The sequence below is a fragment of the Muscardinus avellanarius genome, assembly GCF_963383645.1.
Source record: "Muscardinus avellanarius genome assembly, chromosome: 9".
Classification (NCBI taxonomy): Eukaryota; Metazoa; Chordata; class Mammalia; order Rodentia; family Gliridae; genus Muscardinus; species Muscardinus avellanarius.
The window spans coordinates 94771888-94787581 of NC_137795.1; the positions used below are offsets into that span (position 1 = coordinate 94771888).

Below are 15694 nucleotides of genomic sequence, written 5' to 3' on the forward strand. Positions count from 1 at the left end.
TCCTGTCTCAGCCTCCCAAATGCTGGGATTACAAGCGTGCGCCACCACGCCCGGCTTGAGTTCAAGTTCTAAGTGGCAGAAGGTGGTGGAGAGCCCAGGTCTGCCCGCCTCTGAGCCTGAGTCCTGTGTGTGTGTGAAGAGGAGGAAAGGAGGGCACCGGTGCTGGTCCTGCAACTCTTGGCTCCAATTTTATTTTGCTTTACTCTCCATCTAAAAACCTCCAAAAGATCAGTTGGGAGAAAATGCGGAAGTCAAAAACAAAGGCTCCTGGTGGCTGGCAGCGGCTGCGCTCTAGGGAGGCGGCTGATGAAATCGCCCCTTCCGGCAGACTCATTCCTTATGATTTTCCATTGAGTCTGTCAAAAACGTTTCAAGTCAAAAACGTTTAATAACAAAGCTTTCTGAATCCAAGTGTAACAGGATTAAAACAGGAGAAATAAGGTGGAGGGTTTGAACGAAGCACCCCAAAACTCCCAGCTTCCCTGGTTCCTGGCCAGTGTGGGCAATTCAAGCCTTGTTTCCCATAGCACCGAGGGGTAAGTAGGGGCTTCCTCCCTAGAAATACATTCCACGTCCTGAAATAGTAAGCCCATTAAAACCCAGGTGAAGGCTAGTTTTTTTTGTTGGTTTTTTTTTTTTTTTTTTTTTGTGGTACTAGCGTGGAACCCAGGGGCTTTTCTACCTCCAGGCTATACTCCAAGACCTATTTTATATTTTATTTGGAAACAAGGTCTCACTAAGTTGCTGAGAGCCTAAGTAGCTGAGGCTGGCTTCGAACCTGTGCGATCCTCCTGTCTCAGCCTCCCAAGCGGGGGGATTAAAAGTGTGCGCCACCACGCCCGGCTCCAGGTGAAGGCTTTTAAAGAAATTTTGTTAAGTAAGTCTAATAACACGATTCAAATCACTTGAGTCTTGATAAATCCCCCTGTAGCAAGCACCACTGCTCCAAGAGTCTCTGACTACCCAGGGTGTGTTCCACCCCTTGGACCTCCAGCGTCCTTGAACGAGGAGTGTCCTTGAACGAGGAGTGCCCAGCGCTGGCTGAGGTGGTCCCTCACACTTCCACTCCCCAGGGTCCCCGCAGAGCTGTTCTGGAGGGGAAGCCATGGGTAGGAGCCAGGCGGCTGATCAGTGCTGCCAGGTGGCGGATTCAGAGGCTGTCTGAACAGGCACGCGCTTGCCACCAGGATCCCTGGTGAATCTCTGTTCTCATCCTGACGTACACGTGGGTCCCCTGAACGCAGCCGCCTTCTCTCTGGGCCTGGCCCATGCTCTTTTTTCTGTTGGGTCCCTAACTCTTCTTGCAAACTCCTTGTGGTCCATGGCATCAGACAGACCCTCCAGACAGCTGTGGAAAGGGTCCCCTGAGAAGGTGGCCCACAGGGCATCTGGGCCCCTTGCCAGGGCCACAGCTGGCCACCACTTACCCCGCTGCTGGCTGAGGCTTGCAGGACACCGCACAGCATCTTATCTCAGCCCGTGTCTCACAATGTGCAGACTACTGTTTTATTTTTATTTATTTTTGGTGCTGAGTATTGAACCCAGGGGCATTCTTCCTCCAAGCTACACTCCCAGCATTTTTTTTTTTTTTTTTTTTTTTTTTTGGTACCAGGGACTGAACCCAGGGGCAGTCTATTCCTAAGCTACACCCTCAGGCCTATTTTTTTTTTTTTTTAATTTTGAAATGGGGTCTAAGTTTCTAAGGCTGACCTTGAACCTCTGATCCTCCTGTCTCAGCCTCCCAAGTACTGGGATTGCAAGTGTGTGCCAGTGTGCCTGGTTCAAATCTGTTTTAGAGGACATTTGAAAAAGACCGTCTAGCCGGGCGTGGTGGCGCAAGCTTGTAATCCCCGCGCTTGGGAGGCAGAGACAGGAGGATCGCGCAGGTTCGAAGCCAGCCGCAGGCTGGCTTAGGAGACCCTGTTTCCAAATAAAAAAAAAAAAAAATGTAAAAATAGGTCTGGGAGTGTAGCCCGGAGGTAGAAGGGCTTCCAGGAACCCCAGTACCACCAAAAAAAAAAAAAAAAAAAAAAGACCGTCTAAGAAAGAGAGGTGTTTCTTTTGTGTGTGTGTGTGTGTGTGTGTGTGTGTGTGTGTGCGCGCGCGTGCGGTACGGGGGCGGGGGTGGGGGGTGGAACCCAGGCTATACTCCCAGACCTATTTTATACTTTATTTGCAAACAAGGTCTCACTAAGTTGCTGAGAACCTCACTCAGTAGCTGAGGCTGGCTTCGAACCTGTGCGATCCTCCTGTCTCAGCCTCCCAAGTGCTGGGATTACAAGCGTGCGCCACCATGCCCGGCTTGTTTCGTTTTGAAGTAGTGAAGAGGGTGATGACGTGGGCACTTCATGTATATATACCTAGAGTGGCTGCTACTAGCAAGCTTTCTGTAGATCAGTTTGGCAAGATGCAATAAGATTGCTTACGCTGTCTGCCTTTGACCTTGGTGATGGTACTCTAAGATGTCTCGACTAAGGAAAAATCAGATTCCAAAGACTCATCCACGCATCCTGTCACTTACAGTGGTGAAAAAATGAAACAGCTGATCAAGTAAGCGTGTAATGCGTAACTCTATGGCATGAACTCTATGCAGCCATTAATCATGTTGTACTTAGGGTGTGGCAAGGACTTCAACCCAGGGGCCTTTCAGCCCAGACATCTCAGGCCTTCACGGCTGCTGGGAGAGAGACACCTTCCCTCCTGGCCTCAAACTGGAGGGGCAGCTGGTGACTCACGAGTGGGCCCTGGCTGTAGGTTTCCCGGGATCTCCTGTCCTGGCGGAGTTGCCACGGGTTTTCATGGACCATTGTGAGGGAGGACAGGGGCTCGTGAAGACAGGGAGTGGGCAGGGAGGGACAGCCGGACGCTCACTGTTGTCGCTTCTCCACAGGCCCCCGCAAAGGGCAGGAGAGATGGCCCTCCCCAGGCCGTGGCGGGGCGACCACCTGCCCCTCGTAGGCATCTTGATCCTCGTGGCCGTGGTCATCTCCCTGCTGTTCTACGCTCTCCTCTGGAAGGCTGGCAACCTCGCTGACCTGCCCAACCTCAGAATCGGCTTCTACAACTTCTGCCTGTGGAACGAGGACGCCGGCTCCCTCCAGTGTCACCAGTTCCCGGAGCTGGAGGCCCTGGGGGTACCTCGGGTTGGCTTGGCCCTGGCCAGGCTGGGTGTCTACGGTGCCCTGGTCCTCACCCTCTTTGCCCCCCTGTCTCTCCTCCTTGCCTGGAGCAAGGGCGATGACGGAGAGTGGCAGCTGGCCACGGGCTTCCTGGCGTTGTCTTCTGTGCTGCTGGCCAGCGGCTTGAGCCTCTTCCTGTCCTACGTGTGGAAATGGGTCAGGCTTTCCCTCCTGGGGCCCGGCTTCCTGGCTCTGGGCCTGGCCCAGGCCCTGCTCGTCCTTCTATCCGTGGCCACGGTGGTGTTCCCTCCAAGGACCAAGGACAAGAGGAAGCTTGAGAGCTGCTACTCCTATGCAAAGGCTTAAGGGACTGCAAGAGCTGGTTCCACCTGTGCCCAGAGGACCCAAGGCGAGGTTCTCTGCAAGGGCTGGCTCCTCTTCTCTGCCATCTTGTTTCATAGCTAACACAGATCTCAGGCTCCAGCAGGTGGGACCCTCCGCGGAGGGGAGGGGCCCAGCGTCAAGGGGATCAAGGCAGTAAGGGCGGCTGGGCACCCGCAGCTTCTTAGTGTAGGATTATCTATCCTTCAGCACTTCCGAGGCCATCTAAAACCACACAGCTCACTGTCACACAAATTCCTGCTCTAATTGGCCCACTGGGGCCATTCTGATACTGGCCTCAGGAGGGTGGGGAGTAAGGATTTATGTTATGAATCAGATTTCTGGACTGATCTGCTAGACTGCCAAGACGGAGCCGGTGAAGGTTTATGGCAAGCAAAGGGGCGGCTGCAAGAGAATGCTGGAGTCCTCCGGGCGCGGTTCCCAGGCCTCGGCTCCTCCCTCATGGTGGGAGGCCTCTGCCATGAGCCCCTCACCAGGACGCCATCCCGAAAAGCCCAGTACTGACCCCCAAGGGAGTCGACAAAGATCACACAGGACAAAAAGAAGCCTTGGAGGCTTTGAAGGTCCCCTGAAAAGGGAAACCACGCGGAGGAGTTGGCTGGCAAATCCTTCCCATGTTTGTTACTCAGGAGGTGGGGTAGGGCGAGGAGACGGGATCGAAAGGCCACACACACACACACACACACACACACACACACACACACACACCAAGGATGCGCCCCTCGCTGCTGCACCAGAACCAGAACAGAAGCACAACTTAGGCGTTGGAGAATGCGGTCTATTTTTGGGCACCTGTGTACTGGTAAACCCGTGTGGTAGCGGTTTGCTCATTCTGTGCCGGTCAAATGCCACAGTCAATACAGAGGCAGAACAGCAGTCTCGGGTACGAACTTTGTCCTTGGCGTCTCTCTGGGCTCCTGACCTGGGAACCAAGGCAGAGGACGGCCAGGGGGAAGAAGGTGGCAGCTCGGCGAGGCACCTGCCCGGCTTTCCAGTGTGTGTGGGAGGCCTCACATGCCGGGGCAGAGCAGGGACCACGAGCGGGCGGCCCGGCTGCCTTCATCACTGGCCGGATGGGAGGGAGCCCAGGGGCGGAATGCATTGTGCTGGAAACGTCTTCACACGCTCCTTAGGGAGCGATCGTACTGACTAAACACCAGTTGTGCGTAGCAGCTAAGCTTTTTCCTTGAAAATGGCTGTCTCTTTGGTTTTTAGGAAATGAGTTCTCTCCCTGTGAACTCATTTCCCCTGGAAACTTGGTAAGTAAACAAACAAACAAAAACAAAAAAAAATGGGATTCCGGATCTCTGAGCTAAGAGAAAGGAGAGTGCAAGGGAAGCCCTAATGGGAACGGAGGCCCGGGGCTTCTGAGCTAGGACGCATCTGCCAGGCCCAAGGAAGCAGGAAGCCAGGAGCTTGGACAGCCCGATCCATATTCTGCAGGACGGGGCGCCCCCGGCACAAGCCCGCTGTCCCCACCTCTCTCCGCACCAATCCAGTGGTCAGTTTACCCCTCAGCTGAAAAAGATCTCCCTGACATATTTCAGCACATCCTCCTCCTCTTCCTCCTCCTCCTCAGGGCTCCTCCTGCAGGTGGAGCTGGAAGTCCCGGGCCCCTGGGAAGGGCTGGGGCCTGGGGTGACCCCCTCTTTCCCACTGTCCTCTTCCTCGCTGCTGCTCCCAGGAGAACTCGTGTGAGGAGACACGGAGCAGGCGGGGGAGAGCTGTGGCTTATCATCCTCGGCCAGAGGAGGCTGCTCCCTGGATACTTCCTGTTTGCGGCCCTGCAGAGAGGAGAGGCAAGCTCAGTTTCCCTAACAATTTGGTCTGTCAGCAACGCAGGACACGTCCAGAAGCAACCACGAGGCAGCGGGCAGCAGGCCGGTCTCTGTTCACAACCCCGGTGCCCTTCCTCCTTCTACCCCACTCCTTCCCACAACCCTCCTCAAAGACAACAGGACGGCTTGGGAGAGAAGAGGAAGGGGCATGAGGAACAGCTGAGTATCAAGAAAAAGAAACCACTGGAAAAACACGGCAGGAAAGGCAGGTTGAGAGGATGGGAGAGGCCCGGGGGCCAAAACTTGCCATGGCTAAGCTCTGCTACAGAACCAAGGAAAAGCACCTTGGTCTCCATTGCTTGAGGGTCATCGTACCTGACTTACTATAGCACAGGGTCAAGACTTATGATACGATGACACTGTGTAAAAGCACCTGATATAGCCGGGCATGGTGGCGCACACTGGTAATCTCCACGCTCGGGAGGCTGAGACAGGAGGCTCGCACAGGTTCGAAGCCAGCCTCGGCTAATTAGGCTCTCAGCAACTTAGTGAGACCCTGTTTCCAAATAAAGTATAATATAGGTTTGGGAAGTACAGCCCGGAGGTAGAAAGCCCCTGGGTTCTATCCCCAGTACCACAAAAAATAAAAAAATAAAAAGCACTTGATAGCTAGGTGCAGTAGCGCACACCTGTAATCTCAGTACTTGGAAGGCTGAGATAGAAGGATTGTTATGTTCCAGGAAAGGCTCAGCAACTTAGTGAAACCCTATGTCAAATTAAAAAAAAAAAAAAAAAAAAAAGAAGTGGGCTGGGGCATGTAGCTCAGAGGTGAAACCCCTGGGTCCTATCCCTAGTACCAAACTGATAAAATTCACAACAACAAGAGTATTTGATAAACTATAAAGTGCTCTAAGATTCTAAGGTGGTTTTATTATTATTAGTAGTAGTAGTAGTAGTAATAGTAGAAGTAGTAGTAATTATTTTGGTACTAGAGATTAAACCTAGTGGCATTCGACCTCGGAGCTACATCTTTAGCGTCTTTTATTTTTTGTTTTGAAACAGGGTCTGGCTAGGTTGGTGAGAGTCTCCCTGAGTAGCTGTGGCTAGCCTCGACCCTATGATCCTCCTGTCTCAGCCTCCCAAGTACTGGGATTACAAGTGTGCACCACCGTGCCTAGTTAAGAAGCCGACTTCTTCAGGAAGCTGGTAACACTTATAACAGTGCCCTCCTAAGGAGCATTTCCAGGGTTACGAAAGGCCTCAGGGCCTTAGCCAACTGAAACCCTTTCAGAGAACAAAGCAGGTGAACACTTTTGAGTCCCCGCCACACACACACACACACCAGTACGCAGAGCTGCCTGCATAGGGCACGCCATCCCTCACGCCCACACCCTGCCCGGGTATCCATGGCGCACATCCCCTGGGGACAGGCCGAGGGAACCATGGCTGGTGGGAGACGAGTCTCCAGCAGAGGAGAGGGTCCCCAGGCAACCTGAGCTAGTTTCTGTCGGGAAGAGTTCAGGGTCTAAATAAGAGACAAGGCTGCCATTACCTCAATCAGGACGCCCAGGGCCGTGTTCACCAGCTCTGCTTCATTCATGCAGTACACGGTCTTCACTGTAGGGGGTCTGAAATGAAGCCACGCGTGGGGATGGGGTCTCAGGCCTCCGGGGAGAGAAAAGGACAGAAAGAGGGCGGTGACCTCAGCCTCCCCACCAGGGGTGCCTGCCACGCTGCCCCCACCCCGCTGTGACCGAAGCTTGGAGGACCTCGGAGGAGGCATCCTCGCAGCCCAGGGACCCGCGCTGGGGCCTCCCCTTCAAGCACAGGAACTGGCTGCGGGGCTGCCGGCTCCTGAGTCACACCTTGAGACACCCTGAGCAGGTGGAGCCTGCAGGAAAGGTGCCTGAGCCCGCAAACAGACCTACAGGAGGGCCAAGGCGGGGAGGCGAGTGGGGCCGGGCCATCTAGACCAGAGGCTGTCTCACCTAGCTGTTGCCACCGTCAGCACCCTCTCCATTCTCCTCCTCTTGGGGGTCTTGGCTGCGCCCTGGGCTGTCATCCACGAGGGAAGGACCCGTCTCTTGTCTCCAGACGCCAAGGCTTCCATCGCTGCCGTTTCCCACAGGAGGAGGCAGGGCCCGAGATGAATGGCTTGCTCCTGTAGTCGGGACAGTGAATCCCACCTTTGCCACAGCAGAAACTAGAGGCCTGTCTCCAAAGAAAACCGATCTTCGGTGTCTATGAAGGAGAACAAAGCCTGGTAAATTCTGTAAGCTAGATTGTGTGCAGTCATCTGCCACAGTCACGGGTCAGTGCAGGGCCGACCGGAGGTGACCCAGGCCAATGGTGACCAGAGGGTGGGCAGGAATCTTGGCCACTGGCAGCACAAAGCAGAGCCGGGGACCTGCCCCACAGAGAGCCAGGCACAACCGGAAATGCCCCCCAGGTCCCCTGCACTGGTAGGACCAGCACTCCCAGGAGAAAGGAGGGGAGACAGAGTCAGGGAGGTCCTCATCCGCACCCCAAGTACTGCTATCCTCTGGGTGCCCAGCCAGTCCCACTCCCGGCACATCTCCCCCATCCCTCCCTCCCCAGGGAGTGCAACAGGAGCACCCCAGGCCACTCTGATTCACAGTAAGGTTTCACTGCCCAGCGCTCTCTGCCTTAATCCAAACATAACCTCCAAGGGGTCCTGCAGAGAAGGAAGTCTAACTGCTTGGCTCCCTGAGTTTGCAGAATCCAAACGCCCCTGCCCCAGCTCTGATCTAACTTGGCTTCCCTTTTCCCTGCCCCTCTGGACTCCACCTCAGCCCCTCAGCCCTGAAGCTCAGTCCCCACCCAGAGGAAGGACTGTGTCTAAGAGCGGTCCCCTTCCACTTAAAAACCAACTCAGGCGGCCTCAGACACCGCACCGAGGCAGAGGTGCCCAGAAGGGGGCAGTCGGTGAAGCGTTAGAGGCCCCTCTGGGAACCCGGGCTTGAGGATCATGGCTATCCAGAGCGGCTGTGGAGGAACTAAGAATTGTGCAGCCAGCACCCTACCGAAGGGCAGCCCTTGGCCAAGGGACTTCCAGGTCTGTCGAAACTGGGACATCCAGAGTCATTCTGGGTAAGCCCATTCCACAACAAGGAAGTGAGACTTAGCCTGCACGGGTCACAACAGTTGGAAACCCGCCATCTAGGGTGGCGGCCGGGTCCTGCAGACGGCGAGCCCCGCGCCTGCGCGCCCCGCTTCCCGACACAGCATCAGTGCCGGTCGGAGGTCAGACCTGCGGGGGGGGGGGGGGCTTAGAAAATCCCATCCTGACCCGCCCGCTGCTCGGGAGAGACGGCGGCCCCGCGGCTAGCAGATCCGCCTGCAATTCGCCGTCACCGCCCGCAGCTCGCTGCTGGGGACCCTCCCCCCGGCCGCCCCTACCGGGAGCTCGCTGCGCCTCCCCATGGGGGCTGCTGGACCTCGAGCTGGCGGGGCCGCGCTGCCCTCCCAGGGGCTCCCCGGGCCCCAGCCGGCCCTCCCGCACGGCGCGCCCCCGCCTCCCGGGCCCAGGGAGCTCGACCCCCGCGGTGGCACCGACCCCGGCCCCGCCGCGCAGCTCCCGGCGCCCGCCCCTTCCGCCGGCCGCCCCGCCGAGGCTCGCGCGGAGGCTCGGACGCCCCCTGCTGGACGAAATTGGGGACGCGCCCCCGCCGGTGGCCGTTCCCAGGCCCCTGAGCTCCGAATCCTAGGGTGGAAAGGTGCTCTGTATTTGTGACAGCCCTGCCCGGGATTCCCACAAAAAGCCAGTTCAGTGCTTGAACTGAGCGATGCATCTCGAGGGGCAAATGACGGTGCAGGGAGATCAAGGTTCTGTTATTCTAATGGAGGTTTTTAATATCCTGATTGGCAGCCCCGCGCTTCCCTCTGCAGACGGCCCAGTGATTGGCATGTGAAGTTACCGTCAATTAAAATCGCACTCCAGCCGGGCGTGGTGGCGCACGTTTGTCGTCCCAGCATTCGGGAGGCTGAGACAGGGTGATCAAGGTTCACAGACAGCCTCAGCTACTTAGCAAGGCCCATTGCAACTCAGTGAGACCCTGTTTTTAAAATAAAGAATAAAAAATAAGGCTAGGGGTTGTCGCTCAGAGGAAGAATACCCCTGGGTTCCATCCTCAGTACCGCAAAAAAGAAAAAGAAAAGAAGAAATCACACTCCTGGCTTAAAGTCTAAAAGAGGGCAGAAAAAGAAGCCACCAGAGTTGCAACTGACAAATACCCATGCAAGCAGTCCCGGGGTAGGCCTGTCCCTGGTATTTTGAGAAAAACACAAAATCAGATCTGATATGTCTGATATTCCCCAAAGTGAGACATCCAGAGTTATATTACTGTGACTCTCACCTTGCCCTGCAGCCCGAGCCCTCCCTTCCCCTGTGCCCTGTAGTTTCTTCAAAACACCCAATGGACTCCTCCTGGTGTGAATCCTCAATCCCAGGTAAGTAGGTGGAGTGGGAAATTTTAACTAGATCAAGACTTAAGGAGGTGACCCCGTGGCTTCAAGGCCCTGGACAGCCAGCCCCCATCAGGGTCAGCTTAGGCAGCTGAACCAGCACTGCCTCCCTCTGCAGGGCAGGCGGCAGGCAGCACCCACTTCTCAGCCTCCAGGAAGGTGTCAGAGGCAACCTCGCTCCTCCGCTGAGCCAGCTAGAGCCTCACGGGCCGGGCTGCAGCTGCACCCTTTGCTTCTGTGGATAATGGAAAAGAAATCCTTGCTCTCAATAGAACAACTCCTGTACATTTCTCTCCTTAAAACCTTGCTCCATGGCCAGCTGGGAAGTGAGGCCTAGGAGCAGAAAACCTGTATCTGCCTTGTTGCAGGGAGAGACCCGGCAGGGTTAAGGAACCCAGTTCAGGACTTGTACACACTGGAGCCAACACCTGAACCATGGAGGGTTTCTTGACTTTTTTTTTTTGTACTGGGGATGGAACCCAGGAGCTTTCTACCCCTGGGCTATACTCCCAGCCTATGTTATGTTTTATTAGGAAACAGTGTCTCACTAAGTAGCTGAAGCTGGCTTCAAACCTGGGTTATCCTCCTGTCTCAGCCTCCCATGCCTGGGATTACAAGTGTGTGCCACCATGCCTGACTTTGATTTTTTATTTCTAAATTGATGGATCAAATTATATTTTGTGTGTGAGGTGACATGTGTTAATTAACTAGGTTTAATCCACAGTGTGCATATACTGTACTCCAAACAGCGCACTGAGCTCCTGGACACTTGAGCGCCATGCTAGGGGGGCTGGATGTGGGCCTGAGGAGGCCAGGGTTGACACACCTGCCAGGCTCCCAACGCTGAGCAGCCACGGCCCAGCCTGAGGCGCTGCCTGCCCATTCATTTCTACCCAGCTCCGCTGCCCTTTACGAAGATACCAGTTCTTGAGTGGAGGCTAAGCGGGTGTTTGTTTGTTTTTTTTGTGGTGGTGGTACTGGGGTTCCTGGAAGCCCTTCTACCTCTGGGCTACCCTCCCAAACCTATTTTTTATATTTTTTAATTTGGAAACAGGGTCTCTTAAGCCAGCGCAGCCAGCTTCGAACCTGTGCGATCCTCCTGTCTCCACCTCCCAAGCGCAGGGATTACAAGCGTGCGCCACCACGGCCGGCGCTAAGCGGGTGTTTTGAAGATGAGACCAGTTTAAGTTTTGACATAATTTGAGGGTGAGCACCCTTTTATGGGGGGATGCCGGAGCCATCTCACCAAGCTCTGGGGACCGCATGAAAGGGGAAGATGTTTCCTATGATGCAGACTTTGAAATGAGAGGGAAAGCTAAGCCATGGACTCAAAGGACACCCATGAGCAGAACTGCCAGGCGAGCTGGGTGAGGCTGCCCCTTCAGTGCTGAGGACAGGAGGGTGGTGTGTGGAGGGAGCAGTCTGGGTTCCCTCCTCTGAGGCGGGAAGTGGGTAGAATTAGGCATCTACTTACCTGGAAGTCTGGTGTTTTACTGTAACCCATCCACATACAAGCTTCCCTCAGTCCCAGCAGCAGGCCGCCACAGCCTGAGTACCTTCCGGCTTTTCCCAGAGTAGGTAACAAGGAGCACCCCTGTTCCAGCCCTGTGTCCCTGTCTGGGCTAGGGCACAAGGAGGCCCAAATGGCTGTCTGGAGCAGCTGGGTACCAAGGCCACCCCTGCCAGGTGTGGGAGGCCCAGGTCCCTGTTCCCATGGCAGCCCCTCTACTGGCCCAGCCTCAGCCATGGAGAGCAGGAGGGACGGGGCGGTCCATCTGCCTCTACAAGAGTCTCCAGCTAGGGAGTGGTGGGCAGGGATGGTGACCCAGCTTGTCCAGGCCCGCTCAGCCAGGAGTCTCCAGGAGGGCCATTCACCTCACTCCCTCTTGCCAGCAACCTGGCCGGCTGGCTAGCTGGCCCTCCCACCATTCTCCAGCAGAGGGCGCAGGCGGCCGGCACTACTGGTCAACCTCCCAGACAGGCTGAACACCCGGGACCGCAGCCAGGGGGCAGAGTGAGGCCACTAGCAGCGGAGGTTTCTATAACAGGGAAGACAGAGCACACTGGCCTTGTTGGAGCCCAGACAAAACAGAGGAGGGCACAGGGGCCACATCCCAGCTCTCTGGAAGCTGCAGCAAACTTGCCGAGTTCAGCCCCAGGGCCTGCGAGGTGGGAAGGGGCTGGGGTGGGGAGACAAGGCAGGGAGTCACAGCTGGTGATCACCAAAAAAGTGATACACACACCCTAGAAAGAGACACCGGGTGGCTGCAAGAGCATTCTGGGTTTGTTTGTTTGTTTGTTTATAAAAAAAGACATATCAGCAAATATATGTACAAAATACTGTCAATCTGTCCTGGCCTTTCAACACTGCACCACGGCTGCTTCTCCTTCGGGACTTTCCTCCTGAAGAGTGGAGCAGGCTCTGCCACAGCCGGGACTTTGGTCTCTGGGCAGTGTAGGCCACCTGCAGGCCCTCCCTCCCCCAGGCTGCCGCCCAGACAGGGCGCTGACCGCAGGTGTCTCGGCCCCTCGTCTCGCCTTCCCTGCGTCTCGAGGCAGCCCGTCAGAGCTTATGGGCCAGGAGGGTGGTCAGCTTGATCTTGCCGTCCATGGAGGCCGTGAGGCAGGTCCCACAGTCCATGGCAGTGCTCCAGTCCACGGTGACCACGGGGGCCCGGTGGCCGCCCAGGCTCAAGCAGCTCTCCAGGGCCTTCTCCACGCCACCCAGCTGCAGCACAGGAGAGAGGAGGCACCGCCAGCTGACGTCACCCACAAACAAGCCATCTGACCCACTCTGGGTGGAGAAACTGCCTGGAGCCGGGCCGGGCACACATGCCTGCCTTTCCAGGGAGTCTGTGTAACTTTCTGGACCAGGAAATGCCTCCTTCCCTGACTATGACCGGTCTGCCTCACGTGGACACCCAGTCCCTGAGAAGCTCCTCCAAGCCTGCCATTCTCTGCGCCACCCTGACCTTGCGGCCTCGCTCATCCCTAGCGCATTTGCTCGCACATTTGCTTCCTCGTCTGCAGCTCTCTTCCCATCGCAGGGATGCAGGCCGCAGGAGGGCCGGGTCTTAGCTCTCAAACAAGCGCTGTAACGTGAGTGGCCTGTGGACCGCTCATGGAGTAAGTTCACATCAATTCAAGTAACAAAATAAGGCACCTAAGCACAAAGCTGAGTGTGGGTGTTTCCCGGTCCCAGCGCCTCCCGACTCTTCTTACTCCTCAAAGCTTTCTGTAACGGGGTCATACCAGGGAACGGGGTCAGGACAAGGAGGGTCCTGTCAAGGACAGTCAATGAACAATCATTCTGCTCCAATCCCACCTCTCTAACAGTGCTGACCAGCCCCGCCTGGCCTGCAGCAAGGAGGCCCCAGAGGTGGCTGGCTGTCCATGCCAAGGGTTCCCCAGGGGATGCAAGACTCCGGGGAGCGGGGCCACACTCCACTCAGCCAGGCCTGGGGAGGAGCCCCGCCCACCACCACCAAGCCACCCTCACCTTGTAGATGACGCCCCCCGTGGCAGAGCAGGTGAGCATGTAATTGCCCTCTGAGTCAAAAGCGAAGAGCCGGCCCCGGGGGGCCTGGACCTGCTTGTAGCCGCTGTAACCAGACAGGACGAAGGGGCCCGTGGCGTCCGAGGGGAGGCTGTGCTCCGACACCTTCAGGCCGCTCTTGTGAATGTTCCACTGGATGAACTGTGGACACAAGGCACAATCATGGGCGTCTCAGAGGGGCCAGTGCAGGCCAGGCCCGCCCTGAGCAGAGGCTGGCTGCCTCCCTCCAGCGCAGAGGCTGGCTGCCTCCCCCCACCACCATCTGACAGCTCCCAGAAGCCCTTCAAGCTCTAGAGGCAGAGGAGGAGAGCGATGGATCCACAGGCCATCCCAAAGTCCCACTCCTTGCCAACATAATTTTTTAGTAAAGAAAATCTGGAAAAATAGTCATCAACCACACGTGGAAGTTAAGCCCTTCTCTTTCCCTCTGGGCTGACTCTTGGGGAGGAAAAGGGGCAGGGCTGGCTTTGCTGGGATCCTGGTCTCTCAAGCAGGAGAAAGCTTGATACTAGAACCCAAATAGACTTTCTTGATTTAGGACCAAAGTACAGAGGACAAGTGTCCAGTACAACCCCCTGGACACTGTGGTATATTCCACAGTTGGCTTCACTTACTGTGGGGTGTATAATTCATCAGCCTACCCTCCAGACAGGCTGTGACCTGCATAGGGAATCTTACCCACATAAACAGGAAGTTGACCTTTAGCTTGAAAGTCCCTTCCTATAGTTTTTAAGTGCATGATTAAAGCTGGGCACAGTGGTGCAGGCCTACAGTCCCTTGTAGTTGGGAGGCTGAGGCAGGGGGATATTTTGGGGCCAGGCTGGATAACATAGTGAAACTACTTCTCAAAAAACAAAACAAAACAAAACAAAAAGATCCTGTAACTGATTTCAGTGGAGAATACAGGTGGTTGGTATAAAATCCCCAAGGTACAGGAAGACACACATCATAGTCTTTCGCTCACCTCTGCCCACTCCCACCCACTCCTAGCCCCCTTCCCAACCCTGCTGCTACTCCAAAGGTCATTTCTGTTATAGTTAAAGACTATCCCCTAAAGAGCTCCCTTATGAATGGTCGGGGTTGACACAGTCAAGCCATGACGGCTGTAATCGCATCAGTACCCTAGCAGTGGGTGTGGCTGGAGGGGGCGGGTCCCTGGCGGTGCGGCTGTAGGGGCTGTGCTTGTGTCTCTGAATCCCTTGGCTGGCTGGCTCCCTTGCTTCCCACCTCTGTGATGACAGCAGAGTCCATGTCCTCTCCCTGTCTCTGCTTCCCACCCCCATGGCCTGAGCTGCATCCTGACCTCACACGGACTGAACTTCGAGAACGCCAAAACAACTGTGAGCAGATAAATCTCCCCTCTGCTAAGTTGCATGGTCAGGTCTTCTGGATTGCCGCAGGGAGGATGCTGACCGAGGCAATTTCCTTCACATATTTTGTCGGGTGGCTTTCTTTTTAGTTCTCTGGACTCTGCTCAAGGCTGCTTGCCTCTGGGAAGCTGTCTCTCCCCCTCAGCAAACTTTGCATATACACTGCACTCATTTACACCCCACAGAGAGCCTCTGGGTGGATCATGCTTTGGCCCTGTTTGGGCCCCGCCTCCCGGAGCCTGGTGCACCCACCTTGCCATCCTCGCCGATGCTGTACACGGCGTTCTCGTCACAGCTGAACTCCACGGAGCAGACCTCCCCGCAGTGCGCTCTCCAGCTCATGGCGCACTCGTGCTGCTGCATGTCTGCGGCAGCGGGAGCCACTAAGTAACCGGGCCGGCGCCTCGGAAGCCATCGCCCATGGCAGGGGCCCCTCTCACCTCCACTTGCTCACTGGGGTGGCAGCTTTTAGGAGTTGGGGGACTCCCAGGCCCACATGCTGACCCCCCCCCCACCATGAGGCCAGGTGGCCTCTGAGTTGCAGTGTGGCTGGGAAATCGCTAGAGGGAGCTGGAGCTCCTGTGAGAAGTCCAGGAGTCCAGAAGGACACTGAAATGCTTCCTAAGAGACCTCTACAACCCCCGTGGGGAGCCACCAAAGTACGGTCACCCTGCCCCATCCCTGCCCCTGGGGACGTCTCCCTGTGGACGGAGAATAGCCACCCACCGCATGTGAACAGGAAGAAGGTATGATTTGTATGTGTCCTCCTGTATCCCACAGCTCGAAGCCAAAGCACTGTTGAGCTCCACCCCCTTCCCTGTCTATTGACAATAGCCACCAGCAAGCCGATTATGCTGGGAGTTTTGAAAACTCTGACCAAAGGTAAGCTCTGCAACATGCATTTGAAGTCAGGGTTTCGCAACAGCCCGCACTCCAGCTGGGTGTATAAGGAGGGACAGGGACTGCCACCAGGGCACTTGCTTA

The 15694-nt window shown here is 56.0% G+C and overlaps 3 protein-coding genes across 3 annotated transcripts in view; 1 reads left to right on the top strand and 2 right to left on the bottom strand.

Moving 5' to 3' along the window:
* Positions 1-2903: 2903 nt before the first annotated feature.
* Positions 2904-3485, top strand: TMEM140 (transmembrane protein 140; the record flags this gene model as incomplete). The annotated part of the gene is made up of 1 exon (XM_080701237.1): positions 2904-3485. Exon 1 carries the CDS (start codon positions 2913-2915, stop codon positions 3483-3485), a length of 573 nt encoding a protein of 190 aa, XP_080557363.1. The 5' UTR covers positions 2904-2912.
* Positions 3486-5035: 1550 nt separating this feature from the next.
* On the bottom strand, positions 5036-6926 carry CYREN (cell cycle regulator of NHEJ; the record flags this gene model as incomplete). The annotated part of the gene is made up of 2 exons (XM_080701493.1): positions 6852-6926; positions 5036-5305 (listed from the first exon to the last, which is right to left on the bottom strand). Exons 1-2 carry the CDS (start codon positions 6897-6899, stop codon positions 5036-5038), a joined length of 318 nt encoding a protein of 105 aa, XP_080557619.1. The 5' UTR covers positions 6900-6926.
* A 5421-nt stretch (positions 6927-12347) lies between these two features.
* The window catches only part of WDR91 (WD repeat domain 91), a gene marked incomplete at both ends in the record, with an annotated part of 31088 nt that continues 27741 nt past the window's right edge, over positions 12348-15694 (bottom strand). The window contains 3 exons of the mRNA XM_080701491.1: positions 12348-12512; positions 13284-13481; positions 14963-15075. Of these exons, the coding sequence (XP_080557617.1) occupies positions 12348-12512; positions 13284-13481; positions 14963-15075 (476 nt within the window). The remainder of the gene's footprint in view (positions 12513-13283; positions 13482-14962; positions 15076-15694) is intronic.